Source organism: Cydia fagiglandana, chromosome 14, assembly GCF_963556715.1.
Source record: "Cydia fagiglandana chromosome 14, ilCydFagi1.1, whole genome shotgun sequence".
NCBI lineage: Eukaryota > Metazoa > Arthropoda > Insecta > Lepidoptera > Tortricidae > Cydia > Cydia fagiglandana.
In genome coordinates, this window is record NC_085945.1 from 6,832,466 (window position 1) to 6,847,021 (window position 14,556).

Consider the following 14,556-nt stretch of genomic DNA (forward strand, 5'->3'; position numbering starts at 1 on the left):
CTCGCTCGCACTCGCATATTAGTGCAAACGGGATGTACGTTCTCGACGGCGTTTATGTCAGTGACAGACAAACTGATGGTAACCGTACTGATGTATTGATGGAGGGGGGATCGAGTTCACGCAGTCGCTAACGTAAATGTCAAAAACCAACTCGTGGTATAGTAGAATTTTTTTTAACTGAGCTTGTTCACTTACCTGAGTAACAATTACATAGTTTCATTACAATCCTATTATCTGCTTTTGTTCTCGTAGGCGCTAACCAGTTTAGGTACTTGCAAAATAAGTTAGAAGTACATTGTATGCATATTGAATTTTTAACCTTATTCCTTGTTGAATGGGGTTAAAATGGTCTAAAAAGATAATATCATATCTTTTGTAAAGTCATATCTACCTTAGCTACGACAGGGAAGTAGTCTGGTGCAAAATGCAAAAAAAGTTATGTTAGCCATTATTTAGTTAGTGTATTTTGTAGTCTATTGTTTAAAGAAATAGAGGCGTTAATCTATACTAACATTTTAAGGCGGTTATAATCTGCTTTTACTACGAGGTAGTTATCCTAATTTGTGGTTTACCACCCAATGGTATTATATTCTTGAGACTCTTTGAGTAAACTAGCTCATTTATAAAGATTTACACTATAGCTGTGCTGAACTACGATTGTTCTTTCCGCCAAAACAAAAAGAAAACAGCTTTCCCGATTGCCTTTCTCGGATCTATCCGTCCGTATGTCCCGACACAAAGTATTAATGTCGACCCGCATTGCACCACCCACAAGGCTACCTTTGGGCAGACACGTACGAAGCCGCCGATTTACGTGCCCTAAACTCCTTACCATTGCAAAAACAACACTAGGCTCATAAAAATAAGAACGTGCCTGGATTTCCTGAGGTGTTGTTGCTATCGTGGCCCTGGTACTAATTGTTGCTCCACAATAGGGCGTATTGTTATTAAAGGAGGCGTTTCGGAATCTATTATTTATTGTGTTTTTTTGTGCTCTCAGGAAGTAAATAACGTATTACCGGCCTGTCATGTTGGACAAGAAAACGTTTGTGTAGCCGTATTGCTCAGGTATTCAACCACAGAATAAATAATAGTACTAGGTACAGAAGACACACTCTCTAACAAAACGCGTCTGTCACGATCAGCACAGATATGGCCGCTAGGTGGCGACAGTGCCACGCGCGGCTTATGGCAAACCCCAAAATTGGGGTCGAACGGTACAACCGTTTTAGCTACCTATCGCGGAGTGAGCCACGCCTGATTCAACCTCGTTCAGATAATGGCTGTTTTCGCTTTTCAGTAATTCGTGGTAACAATATTGTTGACGCTGAAGTCCATTTGTAAAGTGCTGAAAATCAAGTCAGAAGGTAATCAACTAAAGTGTTGGTATAAACGAGGTTATAGGTACGAAAACTATCAACAATTGCAAAAAGTGATAACATGTATTATGCTGATTGCTGTTAACCCAAGCATTCTAGATCATCATCGTCGTCATTAGAAAAGCTCAGGCCAATTCTGAAGTCAAAGATATCATATACTTAAGCATAGTTTCTTTTCTTTTTTTTTATCTACGTATTTAGAAGGAGCCTTTATCTTCATAGTTTCTATTGTTAAAACAAATCCTTTTGCTATTATGTATATAGGTACATGTTTAAGTCGTATTCAAGTAAGTGTTGGTTGAGGGTATTACGTAATTCCAAAGGAATAAGTTTTAAATATGGATTCGATCTTAAATGTTTGCTAAAATGAGGGGCATTCTTTGTCACGATTATGACGTTCATTCCATCACTCATTTCATCAAGAAATTTGACAAAAACTGTGTCGGAAACAACGGCACGGCAAGTAAGGGTAGCATTCCATTTCTGACCGCAGTTGCACTACTAGGACGAACGCGTCGGTGTTATTGTCAATTTCCATAGTAAAATGCATGGTAGTGCCGCTGTCGTTGGAAATGGACTGTCACCTTAATGCAGCTTCAGTTTTTGTATCCTTAATAATTATAATTCATAATAATATACATTAAAATTTTAATAATTTACGTGCCTACTGATAATATACAGTGTGGGAAGATAAGTCGGGCCCTGGAGGGAAACTACCTTAAATCCTTAAATTGGCTCATTTTACTTAATGGAGTCATTCCTTTATTTTTAAAAAGAAATAAAACTGCATACCTAAGTATATGAATTTGCGAAGTGCACAGCTCATAGAGCACTCATATTGTAATTAGCAACTGTTCGCAATGTTATTAAACAAACATGCACTTATTAAATGTATTTCTATCTTATTATCAGCTTTACGTTCAAGTACCACTTGTATATACAATATGTAAATTAAGGAAAAAACATTTACTCACCCGTTAATGAATGGGTCACACTGAGCAACTTTTAAGTGGTATCCAGACGGGACTGACCAAATCGGTTGATTTAATCAGAAATGAAATTGGCGTCAATCTCCAATTTTAGAATTATGGTGATGTTAGAGCGCTCTAAATTGAAAAAATGCCCCAGAACGAAGATACTGGCCTCACAAATTGTTATTTGCGTCCACACCTCCTGGTTCAATCGGGCAATTGAATCAGACTGTCGAAAACTTTACTAATCGGGTTACGCCTTTACCAACCCCGAAATCGCGAAAAAAAATTGATTCTCCCATAGAAAATTTTAATGCTACCAGCTACCAGCAAAATGTATGTAACGACCAAATTTTTTTTTCGTGTGATTTCGGGGTCGGTTTCATAGTAAAAGTTGCTCAGTGTGACTTACATATTTATTAGTTTACATACTGTAGGTATAATATTTTATCATTAAAAAATCATAAAAGTATTTAATTAGTTTTATTTCAATATATGACTACAAGACATCAGTAGCAAATATGACTTTGAGTATACTTAACGGGTTAGTGTTCTTGCTGTTCATATCGGATGCTTTAGCAAGCCTAAATGTCCTCAACGCGGTATCAAACCTAGGTGTACGCCCGATACAGAAAACTCTTGCCGACTCAAAGGATTTCGTCGAAATTGCCGCGGAAAATGGATATTTTGCTGAAGTACACGAAGTAGTAACTGAAGATGGGTACATACTGAAAATGTTTAGAATACCCCCTAGAAACAATTGCACGAAAAAAGTACCAATACTGTTAATGCATGGCCTACTTCAAGTAGCGGAATGCTTTTTAGACGCGGGACCAGAAGCCCCCGGATTCTTGTTAGCTGAAGAGTGCTACGACTCGTGGTTTGGCAACGTTCGCGGCAACTACCACTCCCGGAGGCACAAGACCTTGAATCCGGATGAAGACTTGAAATTTTGGCAGTTCTCAGTCGACGAAATCGGGAAATACGACGTTCCGGCCATGGTCGACTATGTGCTTGACGCGACAGCAATGAAACAGCTGATTTATCTAGGCTTTTCTCAAGGAGGCTTGACTTATTTCATCATGAACTCTGAGAGACCTGAATATGTCAAGAAAATCAAACTTTTCCTCGGGTTAGCACCGGGTTCGAGAGAATATCACAGCCGTTCCAAAGAGGTAAGAGTAGCAGCAAACCTTATAAATTCCTTAAGGATCCCCTTAGAAGCAGCTGGAGTGTGGGAGGTCCTATCTCAAGGTTTTCCTATCCAAGGAGCACTGAGTACCTTGTGCACAGTTGAGTTACTGTCAGCAGTTGTTTGTGGTTTGGTCAAAACTTCCGTGGATTCCTCTCATCCAGGCTCTGTTACGCCTGAAACTCAAAAGAGACTATTCCAGCACGCTCCGGCCGGGACTTCTGTTCAGAACCTCGCCTGGTTCGGACAAGCTGTGAATAGTCTCAAATTCAGCAAGTTTGATTTTGGACGCGTGAAGAATATGCAGGTTTATGGAAAGAGTACACCGCCGGAATACGATATAGGAGCGTCGAAGTCACCGGCTGTAATATTTCACGGTAATGGAGACCACCTTGTTGACACGAAAGACGTAAGCTGGGCTGTTGAACAACTTCCGAACGTGTTAGAATTCTATGTTGCGGAAGATCCACTGTGGAATCATTCAGATATATGCTACAGTCGCTACTGGAAAGACGTTATATTTGGTACGATGAAGAAGTATTTAAATCAGTACGACCATATTGATGATAATTAATTTTAACAAACTTCCCTACAACCATGCACCTTATTTAGGTATGTAAATAAAACAAAACGTGTAGGGATAAATTCGCCTTTGTACCTACATACATTTTATATATTTTTCTCAAAAATGGACGGCAAAGTCGACATTGCCGTCTAAAAAATTGGTCGCGAAGCGCGTAGTTTATGGTCAGACAAAAATTAAAAAGTTAAAAACATTGCAGTCTCGATTTTGGGACTGCAATGTTGCATACAAATTTCATTATTTGTCGAGTTCCAAACTTTTTAAAAGTTGAAATTACCATATCAAATGAAGGCACAGGCCCATTAAACAGCCAAACAGATGAATAGTACCGCGACTATTTAGATATCTTAAATAGGTTGGCGTATTTTTGGCAGAAAAATACACTTCTATTTTTTTATTAAAAAAAATAAAAAGGGGGCAAGGGTTTTTTTCTGTCAAAATATATATGTAAGAACGTTGCTTTTGTAAAATATTTCTATGATATTTATATTTCTTGCACCATTTTTGAGAAAAGCACTATATATGACTCGGCTGGAAGGCTACTTGCCGGCTTCGGATTCAATTAAACGGACTCCCAAGGTCGTCCGTTTAAAACGAATCCTCAGCCTGCAAGTAGCTACTTCCGAGCCTCGACAATAATGTACTATTGTATCATTGTAATTTAACCTATCTTATTTATGTACCAACAATAAAGTGTTTACAAATGTACCTACATACATACATGCACTTATTTCAACAACAGTTTTTTTTTTTAATTCTAGGTTTAGTTTTATTTTATCCATGAAAAGAGGAATATAAGAACCGTATTTATGAAATATATGTGGTGAGTGTCCCTATCTCTGAAATATATATTTTTTGAAATAGTAAAAGTGAAAATTTTACTAATTATATAAGGATATTTGATCTCCATTTTTAGGGTTCCGTAGCCAAATGGCAAAAAAACGGAACCCTTATAGATTCGTCATGTCTGTCTGTCTGTCTGTCTGTCTGTCTGTCCGTCCGTATGTTACAGCCACTTTTTTCCGAAAGTATAAGCACTATATACTGTTGAAACTTGGTGAGTAGATGTATTCTGTGAACCGCATTAAGATTTTCATACAAAAATAGAAATAAACAATAAATTTTTAGGGTTCCCCATACATAGAACTGAAACCCGATTTTTTTTTTCATCAAACCCATACGTGTGGGGTATATGGATAGGTCTTCAAAAATGATATTGAGGTTTCTAATATCATTTTCTTCTAAACTGAATAGTTTGCGCGAGAGACACTTCCAAAGTGGTAAAATGTGTGTCCCCCCCCCTGTAACTTCTAAAATAAGAGAATGATAAACCTAAAAAAAATATATGATGTACATTACCATGCAAACTTCCACCGAAAATTGGTTTGAACAAGATTTGGTAAATAGTTTTTTTTTAATACGTCATAAACCGTAAACCCCAATTTTATTATGTTACTTGCTGTTACGGAACCCTTCATGGGCGAGTCCGACTCGCACTTGGCCGCTTTTTTTTTAATAATACATCTAGATCACTTACATAATGTTATGTGTATAAGTTACAAAGAAATCGGTTCGGTAGCTTAGATACAAAAAAAAAGTAACCAATTTCCTTTTATTTGTTTTCTCAAAAACCTGCAGCATTTTAGGGTGATTTATTTGGTGAAATACCATCTTACATCTGGGCTAATAAACTGGCAAAACGGCAATCAATTTGGCTTCCGGGCCGATGTCCCATACAAACACGGCTAGAGTCGGACCAAAAAAAGTCTGCAGCGGATTTGATAGCCCGCGCAGTGCAAGCGTTATTTTAAACGTCAAACTTCTATGAAGTTATGACATAAATAACTCCATAGCCTTTTCGACCTTGGTCTGTGCTGTGACGTTCTTAAGACTGCATCGAGCAAAATCAGCGAAAAAGGCAGTCACCGTTTAGTCGCTAGCGTTCACGTCTCTTGATAAAAAAAATTATAATAAATGTCATTATTATCCCAAAGAGTGTGTTTACAACGAATCACCCTTGAAAATCTGAAATATTTTACAATATAATAAATACACTTATGCAAAGTTGTACCTAAAACGAGATGAACGAGTGTCAGCGTTTAGTAAAATTTGTATAAAAAAATCGATGCTCATGCTATAAAATCGAGTGATTTCGAAAGCCAGATAACTGGACTACAACGAATCAGGCTTTTCCTATTTTTCCTCTTAAAGGCTACAGAGAAATTCAATCGTAAACGTAAACTTTCGTAAAATTTCCATACATCCGCCATATCTGTCAAATTCTCCTTTCAATCAGATGCCCGCTGGGCTTGGTTCAAAGCGGACGCGTACCAGGATCTCCCAGTTTGACAGTTTGAAATTCATATCCGTATACGAATGATGATACCAGTGAAAAACTGTGTTCAAAATAAATAGGGTAAATAAATAACGTCACACGGAGATCTAGAGTCATTAAAATTTCGACATCTTTTTATTCACAAGTCATAATACTTAAAAAATATAACAAATTATTTAATAAAATATATGAATACAACCAAATCAGTGTAATTAGCTTCTTCCTAATTCACTTAAAATGAAAAAAGTTTGAAGATTTGTTATTTCTTATTGGAATAAATTTTCATTGTGCTGGTATTCATGTTACGTCATTTTAAAAACATATATGACATAATGTCAATATACTAGATAAACAATTTATCAACAAAATTCTTCACATTTTAGCCTAAGCAATATAAATTATTAAAATTTTATTTATGAAGACGGAGCAATGTTGTTCACATAATTTCAGCAATAAAATTCTTAGTTTCAACTAGTTCTGTTGCTATTCTAAGAGCTATCACGAGCTCTGAAAGTTAATTCAATGATATATCATCAAGAAATTGAAATCAAGACTCGACCTGCAGTCTCAGCGAGTTTTTGTGGCTATATTATCAGTTGAAAGAACGATATTTAAAGCCAATACCAGCAGTGGTCTGTTTTACGAGTACCTATATTGGTTTCATGTGACGATGTTTATATAAATGTATCTATCAAACAACAACGTGCTTTTATTTCATTGATATTCGGTGCAAAACGATAACTCAGTAACGAAATAAAATTATGAGAAATGCCTTTGGTTTTTTTCAGTGAACGTTTATATTTATGAGGTCGTTTATAGGTAAGGTCTTATGTCTTATCAGCGTGGCTTTGGCCTTTGGACATTTTTGTAATGCTTTGTAATAAGATAGGTGAGGTATCTACTTATATCCCTAATTGTAATAACCTTTTTTGAAATGAATTACAATTTAATTATTTAAATAAAAAAGTGGTCCACAATAATATACATCCGTTCGGTCCGCTAAAATAATATAAGTGCCCTTCATAATATTAAGTAGGTATATTTAAGATTAACAATCAGTAAACATCATTAATTACAACTTGGGTGAGATATTTCCGACATAAAACCTAAAGGTAAAAGTACAATTTGCTAAGTAAACTGTCAATCTACATTAATTATTATAATAGATAGACTCTTAGAGGTCAGCTTACTGAAGATTATGAACAACATATAGGTACTTTCTAAATAAAATACAATTTGTTTTTCCATGACTCATGTAGGCCTTATTTTACTAGACCATTTAAATTAAAGATGAAATTAATTCATGATAAAAGGTAATAAGGCCCGGTAATATTCTCTGTTATTCTTGAACTTGTACTATGACTCAGACACTGACACTGACAGTGCAAGTAACAAGGCCCGGCTCCGAACCAACATGGTATGGTTTTTTTATAAAACGTGTATTTTTCAAAAGCGCCGGAATATTATTATAACTATTTTGGTATATGAAGAAACATGAACAAATGAGAAATCTATATTGAATTGAATTGGTAATAATATCCTGATTATTTATATTCTTTATTCTTTATTCTGAACAATAATTATTAATATATAAAACAATAATATATAAAACTATTTCAGTTAAAATAAAGGTGGGCCTTATATGCCTCACCTAACCCTATTCGTTCACATTTAGATCCTATAGCTATATTTGGTCACTTTGGCCGTCACTATCTATTTGATACCTATTGTACTAACAATTAAAAGTACAGCTCATATGTACTTTTTCCTGTACTGAAACTTATAAGGTATGCCCACCAAATACGCTCATAAGAACGATATATTCGATAGATATAGGCTATGAACTATCTGATGATATACAGGGTGTAATCGTTAAGTGTAGCCAGGCTATAATTCCGTAAATATAACAGATATCAGAAAACTTCAAATTGATATCGAAAGTGCGTTACCCAATGAGTAAAATTACATTAATAACTTTTTTTAAATAAAAACAGAAATATCCCAGACATTAACTCTACTCTAAGACATTAACTCACAAACCCTCCCATACATTTAGTACAACGACTCACCCTTCAAAGAACGTTGGTGTCGTAAGAGATAAAACTGCTTGAGATTCATTATTTGCGATGATAAACTGTAATAAAATAATAAAACTACCGTTTATGAAATAATAGATTTATTATTTCATAAACGGTAGTTTTATTATTTTATTACAGTGAGGGGTGAGTCGTCGTACTAAATGTATGGGAGGGTTTGACGTTAATGTTTGGGATATTTCTACTTTTATTTAAAAAAGTTATTAGGAATCATCCATTAATTACGTCACATTAATTTCTAGGTTTTTTGACCCCTCCCCCCCTCCTTGTCACACTTGGTCACATTTTACAACTCCCTCCCCACCTGGTGTGACGTCACATTTTAGGTAATTTTGTTTTCAACGAAATGGGCAGTACTAACTCGGCATTATAAAAAAAAAAATTTTTTTGGTAAAATAAATATATATAATTTTATAACACAAAACCAATTAGGAACGAAAATTACCTACATACTTCCAAAACCTCATTATTTAAATGTACTGCGAATAAAAAAATATAAATTAATTTTCGGTTACTGATGAATAGTGATGAAGTTAAAGTGACGTCACAGTGTTTGTGACTCCCCCTCCCCATGTCACAACATGTCACATTTTCTTGACCCGCCCCTCCCCCCCCAAAACGTGTGACGTAATTAATGGATGACCCCTTAATGTAATTTTACTCATTGGGTAACGCACTTTCGATAACAATTTGAAGTTATCTGATATCTGTTATATTTACGAAATTATAGCCTGGCTACACTTAACGATTACGCCCTGTATAAGTTACTTCTGGACGCGTCATGGTCATGGCCCAGAACCCATACTATCCGGGACACAGTTCTTTAATATTATGTGGGGCTAAAAAGGCCCTCTGTCAGTGCAGGTGACAAGGCCCGGTCCCGGGCCTTATAGAACGTATGAGATGGAATAGTAAATTTAAATATTTTAATATAGGTAATTATGAGTTTTTTGATTTCCCGATGAGTTTTAAGTAAGCATCACTTACTGACTTATAAAAGTATAAGCGTAGTACCTGCATTCTATTAGATGTTTTTAAAGCCTTATTATCAATAGAGCTTTAAAAATTAAGTTATAAGTAAAATATAATAAGCGTGTTTAGTTGTAAAAATATGTTACAAGACCTATATATAACTAATGAAGGGATAATTTTAGATATAAGTAGTTCACTTCGAGTAGGTAAAATAGACGATTTCTTATATCTTTAATAATAAAACTCCTAGTTTTAATTTGGTCTATGTCTACAAACCGCATACCTACCATCGCACACCACCACACTGTTAACTGACATTTCGTAAACCTTATTACAAAAGGCATAAGGTCTACCGATGGACAGTTAAGAGCGTCGCCGTTTGTACCTATCTTAATACAAAAGTCAACAACGAAAATAAATAATTACCTAATACGTCACATACCTATGACATGACATGAACAAACAAGGAAAGCTATATATAAAAAGTGTTTTTTCTCTGTCTTCTCACAAAGGAAAGTTTGACAGTTTTAATTCCTCAAAGGAGGTCAGTAGTTAACACTAAACTCGAAACAGCACCTTTAAAAAAACATTAGGGGTCACTGACCTGTCCCAGTAAATTGAGGTAGTGTGCGTGAGCTGCGTTTGAGCGTGAAATGGGGTAATTTGACAGAATCTGAAAATTTACCCTCCTCTACGCCCTCATGGATAGTCTCGTAGTTGTTATCGTTTCGTCCTTGTTGTTGTTTTTGTGGCGTGTACCGACTGGTTGTCGCGCAGACACAGCTGGTTTACCGTGTTGTTTGTTTTATTAGTCATCATCTCAGCCACAATACGTCCACTGCTGAACATAGGCCTCCCCCTTGGACCTCCATTCGTACCGGTTGGAAGCGACCCGCATCCAGCGTCTTCCGGCGGCCTTAACAACGTCGTCCGTCCATCTTGTGGGTGGATGTCCTACGCTGCGCTTGCTAGTCCGTAGTCTCGACTCGAGCACTTTTCGACCCCATCGGCCATCTTCTCTGCGCGCAATGTGGCCTGCCCATTGCCACTTCAGCTTGCTAATCCGGTGGGCTATGTCGGTGACTTTAGTTCGTTTACGGATCTCCTCATTTCTGATTCGATCATAGCCGAGAAACTCCGAGCATAGCCCTCTCCATAGCTCGAAGACCCTTATTCTCAGAGAGCGCGATTATGGGGCATTGGGCAGAATTCTACATTTCACACGTAGAATTAGGCTCATGCTATCTGTAACAGTTGCTTTCCAGACGATAAATTGTTAAGAACCATTGATAAAAAAAAAATTAAACCTGTTCTTATCATGCTCCGTTATGCGTACAGGCACTAAATAACTTGATTACAACTGCAACTTCTACCTAACATTGAGCACTTTATTATCGTTTTATGTATGTATGTATGTCACTTTATTGCACATTATCTGTGATATTGTCGTAGGTTGATTAATTTACACTTTTGTTACAACATTTATATTTGAAGTTATCTCCTCTTTTTTATACCCTCTATTTTTGCAATCCCGATCGTACTTTATTACAACTATTTGTCAAAGTAATGCAAAATAGTACTTAACAACCGTTAGCGTTTATTTTATTAATACGATATTAAACAAATTGACGATACAAGACACTATTCCATTGTTTGTTCCATTTGACTTTCAAGAAATCTCATTGCTATTGCACCGTTCCACGACGCGACTATTCCAAAGCCGAGCCAAACTAAATCACTAAGCCATTTCCGATGTTATTGAAATACCAGATTTGTACCAGCGATTTCCGAGATACCATTTCGTATATATCATACACATAACCAGGAAAGGAATCGAACGCGGCATCGTTCAGAATTGCATTTAAGTTCGGCCCAAGTCTAGAATTTTATTTGTCCAAACTACAACTTTAAAAGTGCTGTCAGCGTAGCTGTTTTTACGTTGGGACAAGACTCATTTTTGTAGTTTCTAGGATGGATATTTGGTGGGATGCCGGAATACATTTTTGCATAGTCGTTTCGATCAGAAAATGTATTGGTGCAGTTGTCCAGGTGTAAGTCGTTGCTTACATAACAAGTTCTCTGCTTAAAGGTATCTGGAATGCAGTTATTGGAATGTCATTTGGGTTTAAAAATACTTTAGGTGGCAACAAGAAGTCAAATAGTCGTTAGAAAAATTACTCCCGTGGGTTAACCCATGTCACAGACTGCCGTATTCGAACTTCAAGATATTCACAAGAGAAGACACGTACTAGATCCATTCTAGATACGTTATAGTTTAGATATCAACTAGTTCTCTTTTGCAGCGCAATTCGGGCAACCAATGTCACTTTTACGTTAGATAGAGTAAGATATCTATTAGATGTGAATTGGATCTCTAAGTCATATCCTGTGGAAATCGTTCAAGAGTATCTCCAGAATCGCGCAAATGTCAAATTTGACAATTTAGATCTTAAACATATCGTTATCTTCGTTATGTCTTGGTGATGTCTAAAAGATATCTAATAGATATCTATTTCAAAATCCGAATCGGGCCCAGACACGACATTGCTTCTAGTAACACGAAAGGGAAGGGAGTCGGCATTCGCACGATTTCCCCTCTGCCGATGTACAAGATCAACTGTGCATGCACACGACCAGGGCGGTGCGTGCTATGGTTGGTCCTTATGGTAACATTCCATTTCTAACCGCAGCTGCACTACCGGTACTCAACGCGTCGCTGTCATTGTCAATTTCTATAGTAAAATGAACAGTAGTGCAGTTGTCGTTGGAAATGGACTGTCACCTTTAGGGGTATCAACACACAATGCATGAAATCCAAGGATAATAACTAATAAGAATTGTTCTTGTCAGTCGGCAGCAGAAGTAGCTAAGCGGGTGAGGTGTTCAAAAAGACTACACACGCTTTTTTTATTCTCTTGAAAATTCCCTTTTATTCATAAAACTTTAAAGGTCTCAATTTATTATTGATTTATGTTTTATTCCTTACTCGTACAAATACTTAAGTCAAAATGACGAACAATTACTAGCTAGGTAAATGAGCCTTATAACTTGTAGCGAGTTTATAAACTTACGTCACATAGCGCCGCAATAATATTGGAGCGGCGTTAATAATAGCGTAAGTGCCAACCGCCATAAGGTACCTTTACCCGTGGGACGTCACAAAAAAAGTAACACTATAAGTACCTAAGTTAGAATCGATTAGATCATCTTGTCTGCTTAGATACTTCTGCAGCTGATGTTCATACAAATATTCGTGTTCAAGAGACATTATGCTAGTATGTAGTAATAAATAGAAACGATTCGATGGAATTAGATTTATAGCGTATCAGCAAAACGTTCTATAAGTGATTTGTCTTTGTTCGAGTGTCCAATAAATGCCTAGGACAGGGACACATTTTCCCGACATGTTTTATTAAGCTTCCTCTTTCACATAAACATGTCAACGGTAGGTACAAATAGCAACACTCCTAACTGTGCACCGGTGGACCTTATTACAAAAGGCATAAGGTCCACCGATGGCAGTTAAGAGCCAACAGGAGTGGTCATTTCTCCATACAAACGTACTCGACTGTTTCCTCAGTGGGTTTTGATGCTAGAGCAATATTTTTTTCAACACAGATTAATATTGTCAATATCTGTGTTGGACCGTTTTGCTTTTTTGATATTTTTGTTTTTTAAGGCGCTAGAGCCCTTCAAAAATGGCCAAAATGGCCTCATTGACTATGCCGCAACGAGAGGCGTAGTATTCAAAACTGATATCAATTAGCCAAAAAAAGCAAAACGGTCCGACACAGATAATTTCATAATCATTTAGATTTTTCCAAATTTGGTTACGATTAGTTAAGTTTTGGAGGAGGAAACCTCCAACACAGTCGAGTACGAAACCTCGATTTTTGAGATTTTTACGCAGGATTTTTCGCCTTGTCCTTATCGTACTAGTTTTAGAAGCCGCTTCCGTTAGCGAGACGGGTATATTTACATAAAATATTTAAAACTCAGCTCCTGTTTCGTCTTAACAGTGTAGGTGATGGTAAGTACATATACTAGGTATGTTTTGTACATACTGAGAAGGGGCCTTTGTGTTCATTGATTTAGATTTCCTTTTGTTACCTACGGTACTTACACTAAAAAAAGTACCGTAAAAGTTTAAAACTTTGCCCTTTAACATAACTTTGCCCAACGCGTCACAGTTCAGCAAAAGCGAAATAACTTAAAAGTAGTTACAGATACACTTTCTGATGAAAGTGAAGTGAACTGTGACGCGGTGGGCAAAGTTATGTAAAAAGGCAAAGTTTTATTCGTTTACAGTACTTGACAAAACCCACCTGAATTCCTGCTAAATTAATTTTATTTTAAACAGAAACAGCTGCAAACGATACCACAAAGCTTAGAAATAAATGAAAAGTGAAAAAAATCTCTATCTAAAGAAACAATAAAGTAGTGTAATGCTTACGGTAGATGTCGCTAGGCGGCTACCTAAGGCGCATGTGATGTTATTTACGAAAAATTCTAATAATACATAATATCCAGTCTAATAAAACATGGTCTTCTCTTCCCAGAGTGACACAAGCCTACGGCACAATAACATGGCCGCTATATATAGCGCTATCGCATATGTATTATCATGTATAGCGCTGTCGCACGATGACGTAGGCTTGTGTCAGTCACGTGACCACGAAAAGACGGAAAGAGAATACCAGGCGGAGTATATTATTATACCATGATAATATTGATAGCTCAATTGGTAGAGCGAGGGGCTAGTAAGCCAGAGTTGCGAGTTCGAATCTCGCCCGAGATAGGATTTTCCCACATTTCATTTAAATATTTTAAGCTTTGGATGTAATTAAGCCCCTGATATTTTCATAATTTCGACAAAGGCAAAGGATTTTCCTTAACCATAAAAGGGTTTTAAAATCCGATTTGGATTCGGAAAGTAAATCTTAAAAAAATAACTTGGAAACTTCATTTAGGATTTTTATAGGTCAGCTCCGTATCGTATTCATTTAGCTTGCGCAAGCGGCCATTTTT

At 36.6% G+C, this 14,556-nt stretch overlaps 2 protein-coding genes across 2 annotated transcripts in view; one reads left to right on the forward strand and one right to left on the reverse strand.

Annotated features, from left to right (window-relative positions):
• The window catches only part of LOC134670642 (immunoglobulin superfamily member 10-like), a 477,034-nt gene that overhangs the window by 371,648 nt on the left and 90,830 nt on the right, over positions 1–14,556 (reverse strand). The window lies entirely within an intron of this gene.
• Positions 2,872–4,116, forward strand: LOC134670988 (lipase 3-like). The gene has a single exon (XM_063528808.1). It carries the CDS (start codon positions 2,872–2,874, stop codon positions 4,114–4,116), a length of 1,245 nt encoding a protein of 414 aa, XP_063384878.1.

Excerpts from the sequence above, each read along its gene's own strand:
- LOC134670988 (XM_063528808.1), top strand. The coding sequence starts at position 2,872 with ATGACTTTGAGTATACTTAACGGGTTAGTGTTCTTGCTGTTCATATCG.